At 38.0% G+C, this 27,004-nt stretch overlaps 1 protein-coding gene across 1 annotated transcript in view; it reads right to left on the bottom strand.

Moving 5' to 3' along the window:
• The window catches only part of ZMIZ2 (zinc finger MIZ-type containing 2), a gene marked incomplete in the record, with an annotated part of 136,043 nt that overhangs the window by 38,980 nt on the left and 70,059 nt on the right, over window positions 1–27,004 (bottom strand). Inside the window, 8 exon segments of the mRNA XM_053718146.1 lie at window positions 2,003–2,071; window positions 2,710–2,777; window positions 2,961–3,118; window positions 3,499–3,604; window positions 4,337–4,547; window positions 4,636–4,777; window positions 5,327–5,543; window positions 6,357–6,431. Coding sequence (XP_053574121.1) covers window positions 2,003–2,071; window positions 2,710–2,777; window positions 2,961–3,118; window positions 3,499–3,604; window positions 4,337–4,547; window positions 4,636–4,777; window positions 5,327–5,543; window positions 6,357–6,431 — 1,046 coding nt within the window.

The raw sequence follows: 27,004 nt of genomic DNA, 5'->3' as shown, positions 1-27,004 counted from the left end.
GAAACTTTGCCCCTCCTGGTAGGAATGTATATCCCATACGTCACTAGCTCATGGACTCTTGCCAATATGAAAGAAATGAATTTATCAGGTAAGTTCTTACATAAATTATGTTATTTTCTATGAAACGATTTAAAAGGATTATAATACCTTCATCATTGATTCAATTACTTTCTCAGTTATCATCTTAATATTTTATATCTGTATATTTATTTTTGAGTGTATAAAACATATGATATTTAAAGCACCAAATATATATGTACTTATTAGATGCCTGAAAAATATAAAGAAATAGGTTATTAAAATTGTATTGTATCTCAATAGGAATGCAATATATTTCATATTTCTAAAACATTTTGAATGCATGGAACACCAGATGCAGGTCTGAAATGAAAAAAAAAACCAATGTTGTCAAAAACGTCAAACATCTATACATCCATTTGCAGCCATTCATTTAATTCCAGTATATATACACACACACAGTCTGAGAATCAATTATACTTGAAATTTAAATACAAGTTGTATGAAGCTACAATACAAACATGTGTTTCTGTTTGGTTCGGTACATGTTTATCTGAGGCTCAGGGGCAATTAACAAGTTTGTGCCAATTACTGTATTCTCAGAAGTTGCGTTTGTTACCCCCTACGGGGCTTTTTGAGAGATTTCATACTAATATATATATATATATATATATATATATTCCACAGATATATATACAGGTACACTGACAGTGAGCTTCTGCCCACTGAACAATTCAAGTCCCCGCCTAGCACAGCAAGTCTAATAAGACAAGGCATTGCTCTTAATTAAACTCCAGCTTCTTATCCATGGATCCGTAAAGGAACAGCTACCCTCCATAGGGATCAAAGTCCTCTGAGCTATAGCAGAAAAGCTCCCTTCTACTTAGAGCACCGTGCATTTTAATGGAGACAGCGACAGGAAAAATCCTTTAAATTACGGGAGACAGGGAGAAAAGTATCCCTAGCTTCTCCTATTTCTGTGAAAATATTTTAGATATACAAAAACTCAGATTTTCTTTTGCCTCAAACACTGTTTTAACACAGCGATCTCTTAATAGGGTTATTACAGCAAAATAAAAACCATCTAGAAACACTTCCTCATAGGAAGGAACATCATAGAAATAAAAAAGTTCACAAAACTTTCAAAGGTTGACAGCGACAGGGGTATCGATGTTGTCCAAGTATTCAAAACCTCCTTTAAACAGTACACGAGGTGTGCAAGCATACATCTGAAGGAGACCACTTCAGCATCAGATAAAGGAATTATACTGTCCGAATCTGAGATTTTACCCACAAAAGCTAACGGCAAATTTTCCTCACCAGACCTAGGAGAGAGAGCAACCTGTTTAGTAGAAACCTTTCTATCTGAATCTTCAAATGTTCTCTTGAATTTTCCCTGTAGGATAGGAAAAGCAGATAAAGTTGCAGATATCGCAGAGGATACCTAAACTGCAAAATCTGCAGGCAAATACACTCCTCCAGGAGATAGAGAAACCACAGGGCACTGCATGTGACGCCATTGAGGCTTGGAACGTTTAAGGAGAAAGCTGTGGCATTGCCTAAACAGCATCAACCTGAGAGACAATGGGTTCAGAACTCAACAATCTATCTTCTACAAGAGAAAGAGATAATTAAGCAAGCAGCACAGAATTGCAAGAAAAGAACAATTTGTGCTAAAATACATAAAACATAAAAACTTCACCTCCTCCTTGCACCGAAGGCAAAGAGAATGACTGGGGTTTGTGGGAAGGGAAGTGATACTTAACAGCTTTGCTGTGGTGCTCTTTGCCTCCTCCTGCTAACCAGGAGTGATATTCCCAACAGTAATTGATGATTCAGTGGACTCACCATATCTTAGGAAAGAAAAGGAGATTTGATAAATATTTGAAAATATATATAAAAAAAACGGTGGAAGAGAAATAGAGGCAAAACAAAGAAAAATTAAAAGAAAATAATGTAAAAAAGACAAAAAAAGGAGACTCACCCCTGGATGTACAACAAGGTCCCAAGCATGTACTGGTCAACTTCTAAACCTTCCAGCAGCGCCGTCTTACTACAAGGAGAAAAGATGATCTTCTTTAGTCAGGGCTAAAAATATATCCCTATATACATTTTAGTGCATAATTTTTGAGAGGATCTTCTCATCCTCAGTATAATCTATCACTTACAAAAACACACAGTACAGATATCCAATAAGATTACATTTGTGTTGTTTGGCAGAACAAAATAAGCATTAACAAATACAAAAGATCAATATGGAGGACTTGGGCTTAAAAGGGACAATGTTTTCCCCTTAAAAAAAAAAGACACTAAAGTCAAAATTAAATGAACGATTCAGATAGAGCATGATACTTTCCAATTTACTTGCGTTATCAAATCGTGTCTTTTATATACACTCCTGAGGCACCAGCTACTACTGAGCATGTGCAAAAGTTCAGTGAATCTGTGATTGCCTGATGGCTGTCAAATAATAAAGGGGGCAAGCAAATTGTCAGAAAAAAAAAAAAAAAAAAGTCTGCTGTTCATTTAAGTGCTATTGCATTTTGTATTTATTGGTCATGTGTGTGTGTGTGTGTGTGTGTGTGTATATATGTGGGTGATATATTTATTTATTTTTCCCAAACCAAAAGCAACAAATAGACATCTCCAAGCGTATGTATGGTGGAGAGTTGAAAATATATAATATCTTACTTGCACACAGGACACCTCCACGTCCCACGCTCACAGTTGAGTTGCAGATAAGACTCAAGATCAAAGCACTGAATGAATTTAAAAAAAAAAAATTTTTTAAAAAAATGTAAGAAAGCAAAATGAAATACGAAGAATTTAAACAAATTTTATCTTTATTTTACCCCAATATAATGACTGCATTGCTCCGTTTGATACAAGGTAATGCACATGCGGCTGTATCTAACTACAATCTGTTGTTGTAATTTACTCACCTGGATATGGCGACAGTCATGTCCCCTTGCAGGAAGCTGAATTCTCCGGAAGGTGATTGGACATTTTAGGGACACTTTGATGGCCGTCTGTTCCACACCATCTTCCCCGTTAGGACCAGGAGTTCCTGGTATACTGCCACTGGTGAAATTTCTTTTAACTGTAGATGAGAAGAGGATATTAAGCACATTTATGTCGGCTATAATATATTGGGAAATTCTGGCAAGAAAAAGGAGTTTGTAGGGGAAGATGATAAATAAAAAAATAAAAAAATAATCGAAGAGGGCAATGATAAAAGCAAAGGGTATTGACAGAAATCACAATAGATTACTGGTTTTCAAACCTGTCCTCAGGCCTCCCCAACAGGCCAGGTTTTAAGGATTATCTTGGGTGAGAGCAGGTAAAAATAAAGAGGTTTACCAATCAGCTGATTATTTCACCTGTGCTCCAGTTCAGATATCCTCAAAATCTGGTCTGTTAAGGAGGACTGAGGACAGTTTTGAAAACCAGTGCAATAGAGATTGAAAATAGGAATCTTACTCTTGGTTATGCAGTGTTCTGCAGGAAGCAGCCTCTTCTTTATAAGACCCTGAAGGACAGACCGCACCGATGGTCTGTGTACCAGCTGCAATACGAACAGGTGGGACTGGAACATAAAAACAATCTTTGTGTCACCGCTGGTGCCATTAACAACCCCTGTCTAAGTGCTTCTCAGTACATATTAATCTGCCTCCCTTGCAAAACATCTATCATGTCTTAAAGGGACAGTGCAGTCAAAATGAAACTTTTATGATTCAGATAGGGCATGCAATTTTACAAACAACTTTCCAATTTATTGTTATCATCAAATTTGCTTTGTTCCCTTGGTATTCTTTGCTGAAAGCTAAACCTAGGTAGGCTTATATGCCAATTTCAAAGCCCTAAAGGCCGCCTTTTATCTGAATGTATTTTGACAGTTTCACAGCTAGAGAGCATTAGCTCATGTGTGCCATATATATAACATTGTGCTCACACCCGTTGAGTTACTTAGGAGTCAGCACTGATTGACTAAAATGCAAGTTTGTCAAAAGAATTGAAATAAGGAGGCAGTCTGCAGAGGCTTAGATACACGGTAATCACAGAGGTAAAAAGTATATTAATATAAACCGTGTTGGTTATGCAAAACGGAGAACTGGGTAATAAAGGGATTATCTACCTTATAAACAATAAAAATTATGGAGTAGACTGTCCCTTTAACCCTTGCTTACTTCATCTACAGCTATTCTCTCTATTAAAGTCCACTAATTATTTCACTCACATTGTCTGCGTGTTCCCCTTTTCTCAATTGTCTTATTTTTCTCCTCATTGCCTACCAATTTGTCGCCAAAAGGGTACTCACACAACAGCAGGCACTGACGGTGATCTGGATGCTGTTTCTTCCTGGCTGGCACACTTGTTTCAGGTATAGGGGTTTGTGAGATGTCTTATTATCCCCGCGCTCGATACTCAAAGGAGTGGAGTTAACGCTCACTTGCACCGAGCATGGCCAGTTCGTGTTCATCTGACGATCTTCATGATGATAACACTTAAACTGTAGTTCCAGGTCAGGCCTGAAGAGGGAGCAGAGACCAGATGTTGTGTTTTGTGTAATGTCCGTTATCCAGATATCAGACTACATTTTCACAAACAAATACAAACCTCAACATGAGAGTCTTATACACCGACTCCCGAAGGTGGTAAACATGGTTACTGACTGCCAGATTATGCTGTAGTCTGAATGGCTCCAGCACAATTCCGTCACGTACAGGGAATGTCAGACGTAGCTCGTCATTAGAGTTGCCTGCAGCAAACAAATATGAGCCAGGCTTAGACCCATAAATAAAACCAACAACAGAGGTGTTGAACATATACAAACACCACATTTGAACACAGCCAATAAACAGAAAATGTTGCTTAAAAGGGACATTAAACTAAATGGAAATCCAAATATGCACAGTAAAAAAAAAAAAAAAAAAAAAAAAAAAAAAAAAAGTTACACACACTTTCATTATTTATTTTGTTTACTTTTTCTGTAATTACCCTCTGAAAATTATTTCCCACTGCCCCTGAAAAGCTAAAGTGCATTCTGTAGACTTCAAATTGCTGACCCTGCTAGATGCTATATAGTGATTGCTTCACTAATGCAGTAGCTCATTTATTTTGGTGCCGAATAGACCATTAGTTAGGATAAACAACAAATAAAGGCTTTTCAAAAGATATGCTTCTGGATTGCCAAACACTGCAAAATTTTGCAGGGGGGGGGGGGGGGGGGGGGGAGTGTATAATATGAATATATAAAAATTACTTTTAATGCCCATTTTAATTTAACTTTGTACTGTGCAAAACATACCCAGGTAACAGCCTTCTACATCACAGGAGACTTTGTGACGCTCACCAGTGGGTGACGGGTGAAGAGTGCCATGTGGGGGTTTGACATCTGGGAGGAAGGGAGATTTTACATCTTGTCCTGGTGACATATAAGGAGGGCCACTACTGCCTGGAGTCATAGGTGGAGTGGGGTTTCCTGGAAGTGGGGAACTGGGGTAACCCGGCATGGAGCGTCCAGGCTGGAAAAAAAAAAAAAAGATGATAGGTAGAAAGTCCAGCATTACTATTGTGTTACCTCACTTTACATTCCACATTCCCCTATGTATTCAGTACTTCTCTCTCCTTATAAACACTAAATACATTTCTTGCACCTCCCTATAAATTATGGATACCACAGTTTTGGAACCTAGGTTTCACTGCTGTAAGTGCTGGGTTTTAACATAATCGGTACCTATGACTAGAGCGAGGTAGAGGAATTTAATAAATACTATGCTTCTAAAATGTATTTAGTGTTAAAGGGACACTGAACCCAATTTTTTTCTTTCATGATTCAGATAGAACATGCAATTTTAAGCAACTTTCTAATTTACTCCTATTATCAATTTTTCTTCGTTTTCTTGCTATCCTTATTTGAAAAAAAAAAAAAAAAAAAAAAAAAAAAAAAAAAGGTACCTAAGCTTTTTTTTTTTGTTCAGAACTCTGGACAGTACATTTTATTAGTGGATGAATGTATCCACCAATCAGCAAGAACAACCCAGGTTGTTCACCAAAAATGGGCCAGCATCTAAACTTATATTCTTGCATTTCAAATAAAGATACCAAGAGAATGAAGAAAATTTGATAATAGGAGTAAATTAAAAAGTTGCTTAAAATTTCATGCTCTATCTAAATCATGAAAGAAAAAATTTGGGTTCAGTGTCCCTTTAAATGTTCCTTTACCTTGTGAAATGTGCAAGTAGATGCAATCTCTACAAAAATTTTTTTTAACAAAATGTCTAGGCTTATAATAATCATCAGTTTTCCCCCTCTATATGCCCACTCAGTATACTTACGCCGCTCATCCCCTGATTGTAATTGAAGTTCCCTCCACTGAAATTATTGCTCTGTCCGTTGTACTGATCTGTGAGCTATGTAAAAAAAATTAAGAGAAAATAAAGCAAAATGTTTAAAGACTAAATATCCAATAAAATATCCAAAATATGTCGGTGCAGCATTTTTATACAATATGGTTGAAAAGCTTTACAGCAGCTCAGACAGACAATAAAATGTCTACTGAAAATAAGAGAACATTATTTTTCCAGCCCTATCCCCAAAATACAGAGACAGGATGCTCTTACGTTAACCCTGGTTTGTTTGCAAACATGTTTTCTGTGATAGTACAGGCCCTTTTTAAGTGATGGTTTTGATTGCTTTAAAAATAGTTGAAGTTACACATATAAAAATGAACAATTTAAATGTTTATTTTTTTTTGCATGATGAAATTTAAAGAATATTTAAAAAAAAAAAAAAAAAAAAAAAAAAGGGGGACATAAAAGACTTCATAATTACAATATTTTTCAATGTCTTTTATTAAATGAACATAATATGACTGGGAACAGTAATCCATTAAAAGGGACACTGGACTGTAAAATTCACACCTGAAATGTGTCACCACCTATACTGAAAAACAAAATTTATGCTTACCTGATGAATTTATTTATTTCCGGACATGGAGAGTCCACAACGTCATTCCAATTACTAGTGGGATATTCAACTCCTGGACAACAGGAGGAGGCAAAGAGCACCCCAGCAAATCTGTTAAGTGTAACTACCCTTACCCATAACCCCCAGTCATTCAGCCGAAGGAAATGGAAAAGAAAGAATCACAAGGGAGAAAATGGTGCCTGAGGTTTACTCAAAAAAACTGCCGAATTATAATTTAAAAAAAAAAAAAAAAAAAAAAAAAAAAAAAAAGGGAGGGCGGATGTCCGTAAAGAAAGAAATTATCAGGTAAGCATACATTTTGTTTTCTTTCCCAAGACATGGAGTCCACAACGTCATTCCAATTACTAGTGGGAACCAATACCCAAGCTAGAGGACACAAAAATGAACAGGGAGGGAGAAAAAGGCAGGAGGACCTAAACAGAAGGCACCACCGTTTGAAAAACCTCTCTCCCAAAAAAAGCCGCAGCCAAGGCAAAAATTATAAAAAAGTATCAAATTAATGAATTTGGAAAAAGTATGCAGAGAGCACCATGTTGCCGCCTTGTAAATCTGTTCCACAGAAGCTTCCTTTTTAAAAGCCCAAGATGAGGAGTGGAATGAGCAGTAATTCTCTCAGGAGGCTGCTGTCCAGTAGTCTCATAAGCCAAACAAATCATTCTTCTTAACCAGAGAGACAGAAAAGTAGAAGTGGCCATCTGACCCTTAAGCTTTTTACAGAAAAAACAACAAACAGGGCAGAAGATTGCCGATAAATCTTTAGTAGCTTGTAAGTAAAATTTTAGAGCCCGCACAACATCCAAGTTATGCAAAAGACGTTCCTTTTGAGAAGAAGGATTAGGATAAAAAGGAACAACAATTTCCAGATTAATGCTTCGATCCGACACCACCTTAGGGAGAAACCCCAATTTAGTAAGATGTACCGCCTTATCAGCATGAAAAATAAGGTACGGAGAAATCACACTGCAGAGCAGAAAGCTCACTCTTCGAGCGGAAGAAATAGCAACAAGAAACAAAACCTTATAGGATAACAATTTTATATTATAAGACTTGAACAACTGGTAAGTCTGCCATATGTTTTTGCAAAAGGATAGATAATGCAGAAATCTGACCCTTTAGAGTACTGACTGATAAACCCTTCTCCAGGCCATCCTTAAAAAAAAAAAAAAAAAAAAAAAAAAAAAAAAAGACAAAATCCGGGGAATCCTCACTGGGCTTTAGGAGAATCCCTTAGATTTGCACCAACAGATATTTACGCCATATATTATGGTAAATTTTGAGAGTAACAGGTTTTGGAGCCTGAATCATAGTTTCAATGACTGCTTCAGAAAAACCACGTCTAGACAGAATTAGGCGTTTAATCTCCAAGCAGTCAGTTTCAGAGAATCTAGGTTTGGATGGAGAAAAGGACCCTGAAGTAGAAGGTCCTTCCTCTGAAGTAACCTCCAAGGAGGTAAAGATGACATTCTTACTAGGTCCGCAAACCAGATCCTGCAAGGCCATGCAGGAGCTATTAGGATCACCGATGCTCTCTCCTGTTTGATACAAGCAATGACTTGTGGAAGGAGAGCAAACGGAGGAAACCTATGCCAGAGAAAAAGCATCTATCAGAACGGTGAGGATCTCTTGACCTTGAACCGTACTTTGGAACCTTGGGCATTTTGGCGGGACGCCATCAGATCCAACTCCGATACCCAATACCTGTGGGAACGTAGAAAAGACAACAGCATCTCTGTATGAGATTGGGCTAGATGTCGTCTAGATAAGGCGCCACAGCAATTCCCTGGGATCAGATCATTGCAAATAGCGCCCCCAGAACCTTTGTGAATATTCTGGGAGCCGTGGCCAGACCAAATGGAAGTGAAACAAATTGGAAGTGCTTGTCCAGAAAGGCAAACTTCAGATACTGATGGTGTTCCCTGTGAATGGGAACATTAAAGTATGCGTCCTTCAAGTCTATGATCATCATAAACTGACCTTACTGTACCAAAGGAAGAATGGAACGAATAGTTTCTATCTTGAAGGACAGAACCCTGAGGAATTTGCTGAGACACTTTAGGATGGGTTGAAAAGTTCCCTCCTTTTTGGGAACCACAAACAGATTTGAATAGAATCCTAGGCCCTGTTCTCTTAGAGGGACCGGAACAATAACTCCCAGGAAGTAGAGGTTCTTTACACAGTTTAAGAAGGCCTCCTCCTTTATTTGGTTTGAGAAGAAATCTACCCTTTGGAGGGCAAGACTTGAATCCCATTCTGTAACCCTGGGATACTATGTCCACCGCCCAAGGATCTGGGACATTGCGTATCCAGGCTTGACGAAAAAGCCTGCCCCCCACTGGAATTGGGGGCGAAACCTTCATGCCGATTTAGAGTCAGCAGAAGGTTTTTTGTTAGTTTTTCCCTTGTTCCAGGGCTGGTTGGATTTCCAAGTGGATCTGGATTGATCTGGCTTTGAAGAGGAGGAATTTTGTCCATTAAAGTTACAAAAGGAAAGAAAATTAGAAGTATGATGACCCGTAGGTCTATTCTTCTTGTCCTGAGGTAGGAAAGATCCCTTTCCACCCTTAATCTCTGAAATGATCTCCACCAGACCAGGTCCAAACAGAGTCTTTTCCTTATAAGGCAAAGACAAAAGCTTGGCCCTAGAAGAGACATCGGGCGACCAAGATTTTAACTACAGAGCCCTGCGGGCTAGTACCGTGAAGCTAGACATTTTAGCTCCCAGACAAATTATCTGCATGTTTGCGTCACAGATAAAGGTATTGGCCAATTTGAAAGCTTTGATCCTATCTTGGCTCTCCTCTACTGTAGTTTCCTCTGTAATATGATCAGACAATGCATCAAACCAATAAGATGCTGTTTCCGCAACCGTAGCAATACTCGCTGCAGGTTGGCACTGTAACCCTTGATTGATGTACATCTTTTATAGGTAAGCCTCTAGCTTCTTATCCATTGGGTCCTTAAAAGAGCAACTATCCTCTATAGGAATGGTAGTTTTTAGCCAGACTAGAAATAGCTACTTCCCCCTTAGGAACACTGCGCCATGAGTCACAAATAGAGTCAGCAACAGTAAACATCTTCTTAAAAACAGGGTAAGGGGAAAAAGGAACCCCTGGTTTATCCCATTCCTGAGCAATCGTTTTAGACATCTTCCTAGGGACAGGAAAAACCACCTCAGAAGATGAGGAATCATAAACTCTATCCAATTTAGAAGACTTCAGAGTCATCTAAAGTTCCTAAGAGCCTCTTTCAGTAGTAACCAAAGATGTTCAAGTTTAAATCTAAATTTAACCTCTTCAGATTCTGAAGATTTTACCGCAAAGGAGTCAGAATCTGAGATCTCACCTTCAGAAGCTGCTGAAGTATTTTCCTCATCAGACAACTGAGAAAGGTTGACCAACGCAGACTTAGAGGGGTCAGAAACCTTACTAGCGGTCAAATATTTAGATCTTTTCTTGCGCTTACCCGAAGAAGGGAAAGCCGACAAAGCTGCCGTTACTGCAGAGGTAATCTGAGCCGCAAAATCCCAGCTAAATAAACACCCCCGGGAGGTTGAGGAGACATAGAAGGTACAGTATGAGACACAGTTAAGGCTTGGGACGTTTGAGGAGAAAGCTGAGGCATGTCACACACAGCATTGTACTGAGAGACACTTGGCTCAGAAGGGAGTAAATTATCTTTACATTTTAGTTTTAGATAAGCATGAGGAACAAAATTGCATTGGCAATTTGAGCATCTAAACATAGTAAGCACTTGTCCACAGACATTGACTGATCTAAATCAGGATCCATTACTGTAGTCACAGCCACACAAAAAAAAAATAGAACCTAAAATTAAAATATCAAAGCATTTTTGGAGGTTGATAATCTTATTTAAAAATGCCACAAAAAATAAATAGCATAAAATAAACCTCAGATGCTCCTACCGTAAAAGAGAAAAAAATACCCCAGTAAAAAAATTGGATAGGCTGATTCTACTGAGGAGTACACTGATCTCCACTAAAGATCCGCTTAAGGATCAGACACAGACTCTCGATGCAAGGCACTCCTACGCACCACAAAGTCACTGAGCTCCGTTACGGAGTAGCGTAAGTGCGGGCATCCCGTGAGCGGGAGAAATACAATAAGTCACTGAAAGCACGCGCAACAGAGAGAAAACGGCTCAATAAAAAAAAACTAACAAACTCTCTAAAAAACTGTTCCCATATGACAAGTAGTATCAGAAAACATGCCAATGAACAGAGAAGCGTTTCAAATAAACAACCACTAAGCAAATTCTCTGAAAAAGTTCCAAGTAACGTTTTGTCCCAACAATAAAGTTATACTCCTCAGTTAGGTGAAAAACCTCTCCAACTGTGAACCTTATGTCTCATGTTAAGCACATAATGTAAATCTGTCCCCAAAATTGTATCCTTAACTAAAAAAGGATAAAACTTGTCCCAGAAATGGATTTATAAGAGGATTAACCTCTTAAGTGCTGCTGTCCTTCAGTACCTAGAAGGCAAAGGCACTTACCTTAGATCCTGTAAGACAAATGTTGCTCCTTAGGTGTGGCAGGTACTTTACTCCCTGTCATGGACCTGTAGGAAAATAAAGAACAGAGCAACTAACTCTACTAACTGGTTTTATTCAAAGGGGAAGCAAAAGACTACCGCGCCGCCTTTTAACTGCTTAAAAGCCACCACTACTCTTACTGAAGAGATTGACATGGACACAGCTAAACTCCAATTCTTGCTTGCAGGGAAAAGTACCCATAAAAGGATTAAATCTTCAGACACCAACTTCGCACATCCTCCATTGACAGAGCCAAAGAGAATGACTGGGGGTTATGCGTAAAGAAAAAGTTACACTTAACAGCTTTGCTGGGGTGCTCTTTGCCTCCTCCTGTTGGCCAGGAGTTTTATATCCCACTAGTAATTGGAATGACATCATGGACTCTCCATGTCTTAGGAAAGAAAATCAATAGTGGAATATTGGATAGAGAAAAGCATGGAAGCAAGAGGCTGCTGTATACATCAATCTCCTTGTGTGATAGAAGAGAAAGCGATGGAAGAGAGGAGAGAGCATGTGCGAGAGAAGAGAGCACAAGAAAGGCAAGCATCAAGTAAGAAATGGACTAGTTTGCTCGTCTAAGTACATTATGGCTTTAATCCATTGCTTGCTGCAGCTGTTTTTTTACTATCCAATCCCCATTTGCTTAGTTTGGAGAGACTAATCTGGACTTGTTACTCGAGTAGACAATGCTTGTCACTTGCATTTTGTAAGCAAAACATGAATTGCTCCTTATTGGTAGGATTCACATTATTGTAAGTAGCTACAGGAACAACCTTTCAAAAGGACTGGACTCTCCTGGGTTGTTGATTTCTGCTGATTCCTCTAGTTTACAAATCTAGTCTACAAATCTAGTCTTTAGAGAATTCCACAGTATTTATAATTTCAATACAGGTAGTAATTTCAAGCAAAAGCAGCAATTTCAAATAAAGTTAAGTGATTTGTAAATAATTTTATACAGTGCAGTAGGGACAGTGTATCATCATGAACAGATTAAACCGGAACAATATATAGATAGGCCCAGAAGCTTGTTTTCCCACAGAAAACCTCTAAATTACATTGTTTCCAATGCAGCAAAGGATTCTGGGTAAGATATGCAAATTAAGTACACAATGACACACCTTTTTACTTCAGTCTGCTTTTCAGCAGGTTCCCTTTACGCCAAAGTATCGCTGTTCACACAGCTTATAAACTTAGCTAGGGTTAGTGCAGTGATTCATAACTATCCCAGGACAGACTGTTTTGTAGTTATTGCTACTCATCAGCTGGGAGAAGGTTTGAATCACTGCTGGGTGAAGTTGATTCCAGGCAGAATACAACAACATTTTAAATTAGGGGGAGATAAAAGGTTCCCTTTACACCAAAGTATCGCTGTTCACACAGCTTATACAAGCTTCTGGGCCTGTCTAGATTTGTTAATGAACTATATTTTAAACAACTTTCCAATTTACTTCCATTAAAAAAAAATGTGCACAGTGTTTTTATATATATATATATATATATATTATAAACTTTTTGAGTCACCAGGTCCTAGTGACCATGTGCAAGAATAAGTGTGTATGCATTTGTGAATGGCTGATGGCTGTCACATGGTACAGGGGGAGTGGAAAATGACATAACTTTTAAAATTGTCAGAAAAAAAAAATCTACTACTCATTTGAAGTTCAGACTAAGTGCTATTGTCTTGTTATCTTGCATTTGTTGATTATGCAAATCTACTGTGTTGACTGGTCCTTTAGCTAGGGTCTTACCCAGAATCCTTTGCTGCATTGGAAACAATGTAATTCAGAGGTTTTCTGTGGGAAAACAAGCTTCTGGGCCTATCTAGATTTGTTAATGAACTACACAATGAGTTATTATATATATATGATGAGAGCATTAATCTTAATCGCATCTTCTTTACCTAGATCGTAAGCAATCTTGTCCAAGAATCGTATTCTCTAACAAATAACTGGGGGTAATGTTATATATATTTTTAGAGAGACTGGGAGGATAACTGAAGTTATAAACGCATTAAAGGGACACTGAAGCCAAATTTTTTCTTTCATGATTCAGATAGAGCATGACATTTCAATCAACTTTCTAATCTACTCATCAATTTTTCTCTGTTCTCTTGCTATCTTTATTTTAAAAGCAGGAATGTAAATCTTAGCAGCCAGCCCAATTTAGGTTCAGCACCATGGATAGCACTTGCTTATTGGAGGTATACATTTAACCACCAATGAGCAATCATAACCCAGGTTCTCAACCAAAAATGGGCCGGCTCCTATGCATGACATTCCTGCTTTTTAAATAAAGATAGCAAGAGAACAAAGAAAACTTGCTAATAGGAGTAAATTAAAAACTTTAAGTTAGCAATAATGTTTTTAAATTATGAATGGAGCATAATTAATTTCTTCATTCAATCATGTAGGTTTTAAAGATTCTAAATTAAAAATCCATTTACATTCGTTCTGTAATAGTATTGTATCAAGGTCACCACCCCTACCTTTTAAATATATATTTTCCAAACCTCTGCATTTTAGTTCATTCTTATTACTATTATGGTGGATAACAAAGTGTCTTGCTACACTACTTGTTTTGATCAGTTTATTTATAAATGTCTCTTTTATTCTATTTCAGAGTTCTCTGTAGGTTTTACCTACGTAATACATTGGACAACTACAGGTCTCTAAATACACTACTTCAGTTCTGCAATTGATATTATCTTAAATAAACAGATATATATATATATATATATACACATACATACAAATTAGAAGAAGTGATTCAAATCCGAGGTAGATAAAATAAGAAGGCTTTATTGATATACATCCATTAAAAACACATGTTAGAGTAGGACTAACAGGTTTTACGCGTTTCGGCTGGGTGCCGTATTCATAAACCTGTGGGTGCACTAGCTGACAAAGTTTAAAAAGCATGCTCTAAGAGGCAATTGGTTGGTGTAAACACACCTACCAGAAAGTATTAACTCATACCACACCAATAGTATAATTGCATATATATATATATATATATATATACATATAAAATTTTCAAGAACAGGGCTTAAATTCGTAATGAAACTTAAGAGAATATGTTATAGCATATTGAATTAGAACATGTAAATTGAGGATTATAAAGTATAATATAGTATGTTACCATAGTTACACACTCCAAAAATATTCCGTAATGTAAAGTTTAAGACCCTTAGCAAGTTAATATACAACAATACATAGCGTTTTAATATACAGAACGTATTAATAAACATAACAATGCATATACGCCTGGATATATACACAACAAACACCTGTGAATGTGTAGTATATATCATGTAATGGGTATATGAATGTGTATGCGCGTATATATATATATATATATATATATATATATATATATATATATATATATATATATGTATAGGAAGTGTGTATATTGGTAAGTTTAAAGGTAATAAGTCACAAGGATAATTTACCAAAGAATGACTTCCTGAGAGTAACTATATAAAACACGTGTGTATGTATGTATGTATGTATGTATGTATGTATGTATGTATGTATGTATGTATGTATGTATGTATGTATGTATATATATATATATATATATATATATATATATATATATATATATATGTGTGTGTTTTGAAGTAACAGCACCACACAGATAATCAATGGTAGCAATTAATGGTGCTAGGAGACTGTAGTAATAATCATACTCTAATTGAAAGTTAGGAAAAAGTAAGAAGAATCCATGTAATAGATAGAATTGGTGTGTGTGTGTGTGTATATATATAAATAAATATATATAATATAAATATAAATATATATATATATATATATATATATATATATATATAAATATATATAAATATATATATATATATATATATATATATATATATATAAAAATATATATATAAATATATAATATAAATATATATATAATATAAATATAAAAGAAACTTCGATTTAGTGCACTCTCACTGGCCAACCCAGACACAGACCAGGGTGCTTAACGGACTGGACAATCTGAATAGGAATAAGCACTCACTGGATTTCAAAATAACAAATATTTATTTGGCAGTGACGTTTCGGGGCATTCACCCCTTCCTCAGACAACCCAAAATGTGAAACAAGCAAAGTTAAATAATGACTCAAACCCCTCCCTCATCAAATTTCAGCCAATCAAAATACATCCAATGCAATCAATAGGGGATGTATGTTAAACAAACACAATTACATTTCTGTATAATATCAATAAAGTGTATGCTTTGACAAAGCACATGTGTGATATAACCATATATAGTGTATTGTATTAAGGTGTCAGTGACAGTGAAGTGGACGGCTATGGAGTATGCCAACAGATAGTGCAAAATACATCTGCCCTCTTGTAATACATTCTATGATCAAAAATTAAGGAGTATACTAGACATGTTGTTACCAAGAAAAGTAGCTTATTTATACCACATGTAAACTGCTTAGAAACATTTATTCGCTTAGCTGTAAGGCAACTTACTGTGCATCAACAGCATATAAAACTTCGTAGGAGATGGATACTCCGCCATTAGTTATCACGCTAGCCACCGCATGGTCGAAGGGGGCGTGTCAGCATCCGGGTTAGCATCTTGACCCGCTACTGAAAATCCAAGCCCTAAGCGGTGTTATGCGTTGCCATAGCAACCTATCGTGGCGTCATCAACCACACCAGACCGAGGCTGTGCTACGTAAGTCTGTAACAGGTCACCATGGCAACCCAACAAACAATGTCACAAAATAGACATAGCTAGTGTCATAATAGAATCGAATAGTATATCACTTATCAAAAACATGCTGATGTGACAACCAGATATGTGGTTAATTATAAACTAGCGCATGAGGAATTATTCAGTGATAAAAAAAACAGCGGTTATGGGGATTAACGCTCACTGGTATATAATATACTAAAAGAAAATCTCTAAGACTATACTGGGTGTAATCAAATCGTCTTAAGGGGATCAAAGATTGAGGGATCTGTAGCCATCAATTATTCAAACAAACTCTAACACGAGTCTAAATTATGAGTCGTGTATTCTAATGTTATACAGGCTAAGATATAAATTAACTGTTGGATCAAAAAGGTCCTGTTCTAGACATACCGACTTGCTCACGGTATAATGGCTGGGTCTAAGATTACTGTCGAAATGGACATTCATGGAGTGTATTGGGGATGCTCTGAATCCTGTAATTTCTATAGTTTTTTAATGGGGGTCTAAGCCTATAGACTAGTGTGATATCCAGGACACCACATATATCTAGATCAACTCAAGGCCAGATTAACTAACTGGGTGTACTAATTGTTAAAAGCCTGACAGTATGGTAATATATCGTTAAAGTCCTACCTGAGAATGGAACTTCGTGTCTCCCAGAGTATGGTCTTACAAATGATTTCTAGTAGGTAGGTACATGGACTCTCATTAGCAAATTGGATGTTTATTGACATCCTACCAGTTATGTCCCTAGGAGGGGTACTATAGGAAACAATGCCAGTCCACATTTGTGTTCAATCCTCCTGGATGTACTGTTCCAAGTTTATGAATCCACTTGGCCTCAATTTGTAGGAGTTTCTTCTTTCTGTTGCCTCCCCGTATCAAAGGTGGTACATGATCAATAAGTATGAAGCGCAAGTCTTTCACAGTATGGTTCCTCTGTAGAAAATGGCGTGCCACCGGTTGTTCCGATGTACCATCTTTAAGTGCAATCCTGATGGCACTCCGATGGTTAGCCATCCTCTTCTTAATGTCGTCATCCGTCTTACCGACGTAATACATCCCACATGTGCAATTCAGCAGGTAGACTACGAATGGGGTAGAGCAGGTTAGGTGGTGTTGGATCTTAAAACTCTGGTTTGTATGCGGATGATGGAAGGTTTTGCTCTGAATCATCGAGTTGCACGTTGTGCATCCAAGGCACTTAAAGCATCCCTGTTTCTTAGATTTTAGCCAGGTTTCCTTGATGTAGGCATGTCTTGGATCCGTGATCATCAACATATCTTGGAGGTTGCGCCCTCTTTTATATCCCATTCTTGGTGGGGAGAAATCTTTGAAAGGTAATTGTTGGTCTGTGGTTAGTAGATCCCAATGTTCCCTCACTGATTGTGCTACAATCCCAATATTGGGTGAATATGTCATAGTACAAGTCATCCGTTTTTCAACAGGTTTCCTTCCTCCTGTTTTTAGTAGGGTGTTCCTTTCTGTACCCTTGGCTATTTTATGGGCTTTTTGAATGGTTGTATAGGAGTATCCCCTCTGAAGAAATTTGTTTGACATTTCCTCTAGCTGTCTTTCGCCATTGTTCCTTATAGAGTTGTTCCTCACCGCTCGGTAGAGTTGTGCCAGTGGAATGGCTCTGATGAGAGATCTTGGGTGGCTACTGCTTGCCAACAATAGGGAGTTCCTGTCTGTAGGTTTATGGTACATGGTGGTTTCCAATTGCCCATTCTCCTTAAGTATTCTCAGGTCTAAGAAGTCAATGGCTTCTTTGCTGGCCACCATCTTAAACTTCACAGGATGTGGTAGGTCATTGAGATCTTGTATCCACCTCTGTAGATGCTCTTCTGTGCCTCTCCACACCAGTAGCACATCATCGATGTATCTCATGTATTTGATAATTTCAGGAATCTCATAGACCTTCATGATGTTAGATTCATAATCCTCCATGAATAAGTTCGCATAGGATGGGGCCATATTTGACCCCATAGCGGTCCCCGTGATCTGCTGGAAGTACTTCAATTCAATTGTTTCACATTTTGGGTTGTCTGAGGAAGGGGTGAATGCCCCGAAACGTCACTGCCAAATAAATATTTGTTATTTTGAAATCCAGTGAGTGCTTATTCCTATTCAGATTGTCCAGTCCGTTAAGCACCCTGGTCTGTGTCTGGGTTGGCCAGTGAGAGTGCACTAAATCGAAGTTTCTGTTATATCGTGTAGCACCCACTGCCTTGCTACCCTCCCTGTCTTCAGCCATCATCACTTTTGGATACACTTGGGTGACACTTGCACTTAATTGTGGACTATGGATACACCTGTACTGATCAGTGCCTCACAGGGCCTGCCTGTAATAGCACCATCAGATGTAGAGGGGGCTGATACACTCTCCCTGACTGAGGTGGATGCAGCAAGAATTCTATTTGAACATGAGGACATTACTACAGATACTGAATCCATTCAAACACTATATTTGAATCTATTAAAACTGAAGAAAAGAGAGGTAGACCTACATCTACATGGGGTCTACTTATCGGAATACTACAAAAAGAAAATGATTCCTAAGGGGTTCAGGATACACAGTGTACCCACGATTGGGAGAAACAACAGTGAATTTTGCAAAAAATGATGTGCAGTGCTAAATAAATGTTCCTTGGATCTATTGTTGTTGGTGGTGGAAGAAGTTAGAGCCCTACTTAATAAAACCAAGGAAGAAATTGGGATATTTGATACCATAAAAGGCCCCATCTTGATACAGGATCAGAGTGATAACTGGTTGAATAAACTGACAAACCAGGTCAAAGAATATAAGGACTCCCTGATAACCTTTAAAAACAAGAAATTACAACAAGTAATTGAGGATTACAGGGAGAGACAGGTATACAAGTGGCTTTTGAGCCCTGAGGAGAGGCAGAACTATAGACCTAGGCGACCCCGCCGCCAGAGGGCATATACCAGAAGACAATTGAACACTGTGGATACAAGCTCAGGTTCTGACACAGATACTCCAGGACTACATGATTATGCAAGTCCCTCAACTTCCCAGGTGCATTTTTTAGGGGTGACTACAAGGTCAAGCCACCGAAAAAAGGAAGGAGACCACATCCAAGAAGGAGTGGGACTCACCGGAAGACCACCACGACGTGGACGACCCAGGAGAATATAGTGCTGAATCTATCAGATCGCTTGCTTAATAAAGCAGAATTAACACTCCTCAATAGAGGTTTGACATTTGTCCCTACACAGAGACCAGATGAATTTGAGACGTGGTTGGACATCCAGAAGTTTAAAAGAAACCTTAAACTTAAAGATCATTTCAAAATGACAGAACAGCAAGAAATGGGGACCATCTTTAGAAACAAGAGCACATTTGACCCCCAACATACGGCTGCCAGTATACAAACCTACACCAGATTGGTTCTACAGGATGCTGCAACAATGCCGAAAGAATTATTCAGACACAACATCTCCAAAGAGGAACGTGTGGCAATTGAAAGTCTGGCCCGTGACCCCAACATTGTGATCCGCAATGCGGACAAAGGTGGGGCCATTGTAGTCCTGAATTATAAGGATTACAAAGAAGAAATACTCTCACAACTAAATGATGACCAGGTATACCTACCTCTCAAAAAGGATCCTACCAAGCTCTTCCAAGAACGAATTGATAATCTACTGCTTGAAGGGGTAGCGGAAGGTTGGGTCAGTAAAGATACATATGATTGGTTGAGGGTGGCATATCCGATTTGCCCTATTCTCTATACCCTGCCCAAAGTGCACAAGAGCCTGGAGAAACCCCCTGGGCGCCCGATCGTGTCTGCAAGGGGTTCCTTGTTGAGCCCTCTGGCAAAGTGGATTGATTCATTCCTCCAACCACTGGTGAGACACATGAAATCATATGTTAAAGATTCGAGTGATGTATTGGGTCATCTCTCGCAGGTTCAAGATCTATCTACAGATGACTACTTGGTGTCTATGGATGTCACAAGCCTATATACCATCATCCCTCATCAAGATGGAATGAGGGCAGTCACAAAGGCTCTCTTTAGATATCCCTACGTCGGACCTAGCAGCACCTACATCATCAAGATCCTCGAAATATGTTTGACTTTAAACTTCTTCAGGTTTGAATTGAAGTACTTCCAGCAGATCACGGGGACCGCTATGGGGTCAAATATGGCCCCATCCTATGCGAACTTATTCATGGAGGATTATGAATCTAACATCATGAAGGTCTATGAGATTCCTGAAATTATCAAATACATGAGATACATCGATGATGTGCTACTGGTGTGGAGAGGCACAGAAGAGCATCTACAGAGGTGGATACAAGATCTCAATGACCTACCACATCCTGTGAAGTTTAAGATGGTGGCCAGCAAAGAAGCCATTGACTTCTTAGACCTGAGAATACTTAAGGAGAATGGGCAATTGGAAACCACCATGTACCATAAACCTACAGACAGGAACTCCCTATTGTTGGCAAGCAGTAGCCACCCAAGATCTCTCATCAGAGCCATTCCACTGGCACAACTCTACCGAGTGGTGAGGAACAACTCTATAAGGAACAATGGCGAAAGACAGCTAGAGGAAATGTCAAACAAATTTCTTCAGAGGGGATACTCCTATACAACCATTCAAAAAGCCCATAAAATAGCCAAGGGTACAGAAAGGAACACCCTACTAAAAACAGGAGGAAGGAAACCTGTTGAAAAACGGATGACTTGTACTATGACATATTCACCCAATATTGGGATTGTAGCACAATCAGTGAGGGAACATTGGGATCTACTAACCACAGACCAACAATTACCTTTCAAAGATTTCTCCCCACCAAGAATGGGATATAAAAGAGGGCGCAACCTCCAAGATATGTTGATGATCACGGATCCAAGACATGCCTACATCAAGGAAACCTGGCTAAAATCTAAGAAACAGGGATGCTTTAAGTGCCTTGGATGCACAACGTGCAACTCGATGATTCAGAGCAAAACCTTCCATCATCCGCATACAAACCAGAGTTTTAAGATCCAACACCACCTAACCTGCTCTACCCCATTCGTAGTCTACCTGCTGAATTGCACATGTGGGATGTATTACGTCGGTAAGACGGATGACGACATTAAGAAGAGGATGGCTAACCATCGGAGTGCCATCAGGATTGCACTTAAAGATGGTACATCGGAACAACCGGTGGCACGCCATTTTCTACAGAGGAACCATACTGTGAAAGACTTGCGCTTCATACTTATTGATCATGTACCACCTTTGATACGGGGAGGCAACAGAAAGAAGAAACTCCTACAAATTGAGGCCAAGTGGATTCATAAACTTGGAACAGTACATCCAGGAGGATTGAACACAAATGTGGACTGGCATTGTTTCCTATAGTACCCCTCCTAGGGACATAACTGGTAGGATGTCAATAAACATCCCATTTGCTAATGAGAGTCCATGTACCTACCTACTAGAAATCATTTGTAAGACCATACTCTGGGAGACACGAAGTTCCATTCTCAGGTAGGACTTTAACGATATATTACCATACTGTCAGGCTTTTAACAATTAGTACACCCAGTTAGTTAATCTGGCCTTGAGTTGATCTAGATATATGTGGTGTCCTGGATATCACACTAGTCTATAGGCTTAGACCCCCATTAAAAAACTATAGAAATTACAGGATTCAGAGCATCCCCAATACACTCCATGAATGTCCATTTCGACAGTAATCTTAGACCCAGCCATTATACCGTGAGCAAGTCGGTATGTCTAGAACAGGACCTTTTTGATCCAACAGTTAATTTATATCTTAGCCTGTATAACATTAGAATACACGACTCATAATTTAGACTCGTGTTAGAGTTTGTTTGAATAATTGATGGCTACAGATCCCTCAATCTTTGATCCCCTTAAGACGATTTGATTACACCCAGTATAGTCTTAGAGATTTTCTTTTAGTATATTATATACCAGTGAGCGTTAATCCCCATAACCGCTGTTTTTTTTATCACTGGATAATTCCTCATGCGCTAGTTTATAATTAACCACATATCTGGTTGTCACATCAGCATGTTTTTGATAAGTGATATACTATTCGATTCTATTATGACACTAGCTATGTCTATTTTGTGACATTGTTTGTTGGGTTGCCATGGTGACCTGTTACAGACTTACGTAGCACAGCCTCGGTCTGGTGTGGTTGATGACGCCACGATAGGTTGCTATGGCAACGCATAACACCGCTTAGGGCTTGGATTTTCAGTAGCGGGTCAAGATGCTAACCCGGATGCTGACACGCCCCCTTCGACCATGCGGTGGCTAGCGTGATAACTAATGGCGGAGTATCCATCTCCTACGAAGTTTTATATGCTGTTGATGCACAGTAAGTTGCCTTACAGCTAAGCGAATAAATGTTTCTAAGCAGTTTACATGTGGTATAAATAAGCTACTTTTCTTGGTAACAACATGTCTAGTATACTCCTTAATTTTTGATCATAGAATGTATTACAAGAGGGCAGATGTATTTTGCACTATCTGTTGGCATACTCCATAGCCGTCCACTTCACTGTCACTGACACCTTAATACAATACACTATATATGGTTATATCACACATGTGCTTTGTCAAAGCATACACTTTATTGATATTATACAGAAATGTAATTGTGTTTGTTTAACATACATCCCCTATTGATTGCATTGGATGTATTTTGATTGGCTGAAATTTGATGAGGGAGGGGTTTGAGTCATTATTTAACTTTGCTTGTTTCACATTTTGGGTTGTCTGAGGAAGGGGTGAATGCCCCGAAACGTCACTGCCAAATAAATATTTGTTATTTTGAAATCCAGTGAGTGCTTATTCCTATTCAGATTATAATATAAATATATATATATATAATATATATATATATATAAATATATATATATATATATATATATATATATATATATATATATATATATATATATTTTTTTTTTTTTTATTTATTTATTTATTTATATACATATACACACACACACATATACACATTTTTGCAGCAATTTATGTTGATATGAAATTCAGCTAAACCCGTAATTTAAAAGTTGGGGTTTTTTCTTCTCAATAACCTTGTCACTATCACCTCAATAAGTTTCTTGGACAAATTTAATCAGGCTTGTTTGTTTATTTTCCCAATAGCTGTATTAGCATTTGGAAACTAGTTTTCTCCTCCCAACACAGAAAAGTTAGCAAATAGCAGCCAACTCCAAATATTGTTTAAAGGGACACAAACTGCTTAGAATTGCATGCTCTATCTGAATTATGAAAGACATTTTTTGGGTTTGTGTCCCTTTAACCATTTCATCCGTTATGGACTACAGAAAGTACTACAGATAGATCTCAACTCCAGTGAAAGGCCCCAACCTTTTGGAAATCCCCTTAGATTAGCAAAGAAGAGTAAATGCGGATCAGTCAATCAATCTGGTATTTCTTATTAAAGGGACTTTCCAGTCAAAATGAAAATGCACCTAGATTAATTATATCTTTGGATAGAAACATATTTGCAATATGCATATATTGACAAAAATGCTACTAGTAAAATGTATTACTGCTTTAGTGCTATCATATTTCTCTGCACGTGCATGTAGACACATAGCTACATATTTTCCAGGCGCCAGCATTTTAAATACTGCAGCTGCTCAGAGAGTCAGTGAGGATGGTATCATGTCAACAATGACAAGCATTGAGTTATTACCAGATGATACACTCAGCTTAGGCTCCCTGAGAAAGTGATGTGCTTAAAATGCTGGTGCATGGAGCATACTTAAATACTTTCTTGAAAAATAAATAGCTGTTACTAGAAGCATTTTTGCCAATACATGTATATTGCAAAAATGCTTATATACAAAACTTAAATGCACCTGTGTGCATTTCAATCTTGGCTGGAATGTCCCTTTAAATCCTGGCTTTTTTAATAGTTTTTAGGAAGAAATCCTTGCCTACCTGCCACAACAGAACCATATAAACTTGTGAATATGCAGACACATTCCAGTAACATCAATAGACATTCTCACAGATTCCAGTTTGCCCTGGTAACACACTCCCAAGAATGCAATTAGTAACGGAGGAGGGGGTAATCCAAACAAAGAAAATGAGATAAGAACAAGTTGCCTTCCCCCACCCAGCAAAGGTGGTAAAAAGCTCTTAAAATGGTAATTTCTATAATGCATATGAAAGAAAACTATTGTTACTTTTTTCTATCTTTAATATTTAGTTGACTAGTAAATTTTCCCCTTTGTTCTAGTTAAAGGGTCAACTCCAAAAAATATGTTATTGTTTTAAAATATAATCCCTATATTACCCATTCCCCAGTTTTGCACAGCCAACACGGTTATAGATTAATACATTTTTTACCTCTGTGATTACCTTGTATCTAAGCCTCTTTTGACTGCCTCCTAAGCACATGACTATTATCTATCGACTTGCATTTTAGCCAATTAGTGCTGTGTACAACTCCGGGAGTGTGCACGTTATCTATATGGCCCAAATGAACTAGCAGTCTCTTGTGAAAAGCAAATAATAATACATTAAAAAAAACACGTTATAAGAGGCTGTCTGTAGTGGTTTACAAACAAGAAGAAATTTAGAGGTTTAAATGTTATAAAGTATATTAATATAACAATGAGGAATGGATAGTAAAAGGTCTTATCTTTCTTTTTATACAACAAAAATGTTGGTGTTGACTGTCCCTTTAACTATAGTGAGATGTATGTATGTATGTATGTATGTACACAAACACCTATAAATAAATACATATGTATGTTAGAAGCTATTTATTTTGAACAGGAAGTGCAGGTTTCTGTAATAAAAGTATGTCAAATAGAAGCTCATTGGCTAATAAGAAAAACTTTTTTTTCACCCATTTTAAAATTCCAAAACAAATGGTTTCTTAAACAAGACATCTCTACATTTCTACTCATTCGCAATGTCTGAACCCGACAACAAACTAACTTGGTGTTGTAAAACTGGAGTAAAAAGCCACCCAGATACCTGAAATACCAAAGCAAAGTATTAACAGGAAGGAGTGTTAGTTAAACATTAATAAAAATGTATTGCTCTTACAGCACTGACATTTTTTATGTATGTTCACAGATTAGAGGTGCAAAATATTAATTTACAAAACAAGGTTTGAAAGCATTTAAATAGCCACTTTAGTAATGATTTGCCAAACAACTTGAAAAAGGAAATTTATGCTTACCTGATAAATTCATTTCTTTTTCGATAAGTCCACGGATTTCATCCTTACTTGTGGGATATCGCCTCCTGGCCAGCAGGAGGAAGCAAAGAGCTCCACAGCAGAGCTGTATAAATAGCTCCTCCCTTCCCTGCCAACACAGTCATTCGACCGAAGTTAAGAAGAGAAAAGGAAAAGCCAAGGAGCAGAGGTGTCTGAAGTTTAACAAAAAGTAAATAACCTGCCTCAAAAGAACAGGGCAGACCGTGGACTCATCGTATCAAAAAATAAATAAATTTATCAGGTAAACATAAATTTCCTTTTCTTTTTCAAGATACGATGAGTCCACGGATTTCATCCTTACTTGTGGGATACAATACCAAAGCTATAGTACACGGATGAAAGGGTAGGGACAAGACAGGGAACCTAAACGAAAGGCACCACTGCTTTTAGAACTTTCCACCCAAAAATAGCCTCAGCTGAGGCCAAAGTATCAAATTTTTAAAATTTGGAAAAAGTGTGAAGAGAGGACCAATTTGCAACCTTGCAAATCTGTTCAACAGAAGCATCATTTTTGAATACCCATGAGGAAGCCACAGCCCTAGTGGAAGGAGCCAAAACCCTCTAAGGAGGATGCTGTCCATCATTTTCATATGCAAAACGTATGATACTCTTCATCTACAAAGATAGAGAAGAAGTTGCAGCTTTCTGACCCTTACGTTTACCAGAAAAAAACTATAAGCAAAAGAGAGGACTGACTAAAGTCCCTAGTCGCCTGAAGATAAAACTTCAGGGCCCGAACCACATCTAAATTGTGAAGAAGTCTCTCCCCCTGGGAAGGATTAGAATACAAGGAAGGAACAATTTCTCTGTTAATGTTCCTATCCGAAACGACTTTAGGAAAAAACCTAAGTTTGTTCTAAAACACTACCTTATCGGAGTGGAAAATAAGGTATCTAGAGTCGCATTGTAGCGCCGAGAGTACTGAGACTCTTCGAACAGAAAAAATAGCAACCAGAAAAAGAACTTTCCAAGATAGTAACTTGATATCTAAGGAATACATAGGCTCAAACTGAGCCCCTTGAAGAACTTTGAAAACTAGAAGACTCCATGGAGGAGCAACTGGTTTGAACACAGGCCTGATTCTTACCAAGGCCTGACAGATTGAACATCTGTTACACCTGCTAGACGTTCGTGAAACAAAAATGGATAGAACCGAATTTTGACCCTTTAGGGAACTAGCAGATAAACCCTTCTCCAGATCTTCCTGGAGAAAAGACAAAACTCTAGGAATCCTAACTCTACTCCAAGAGTAGCCCTTGGATTCACATCAATAAAAGTATCTACACCAAATCCTATGGTAGATTTTTCTAGTTACAGGCTTACGAGCCTGAATCAAGGACTCTGACCGGATCAGAGAACCCATGCTTGGATAAAATTAAGCGTTCAATCGCCACGCAGTCAGCTTTAGAGAAGCTAGATTTGGATGAAGGAAGTAACCCTGAATGAGAAGGTCCTTCC

This window comes from Bombina bombina, chromosome 6 (assembly GCF_027579735.1).
Source record: "Bombina bombina isolate aBomBom1 chromosome 6, aBomBom1.pri, whole genome shotgun sequence".
NCBI classification, from domain to species: Eukaryota; Metazoa; Chordata; class Amphibia; order Anura; family Bombinatoridae; genus Bombina; species Bombina bombina.
This window is presented reverse-complemented; position numbering and strand designations above follow the sequence as displayed.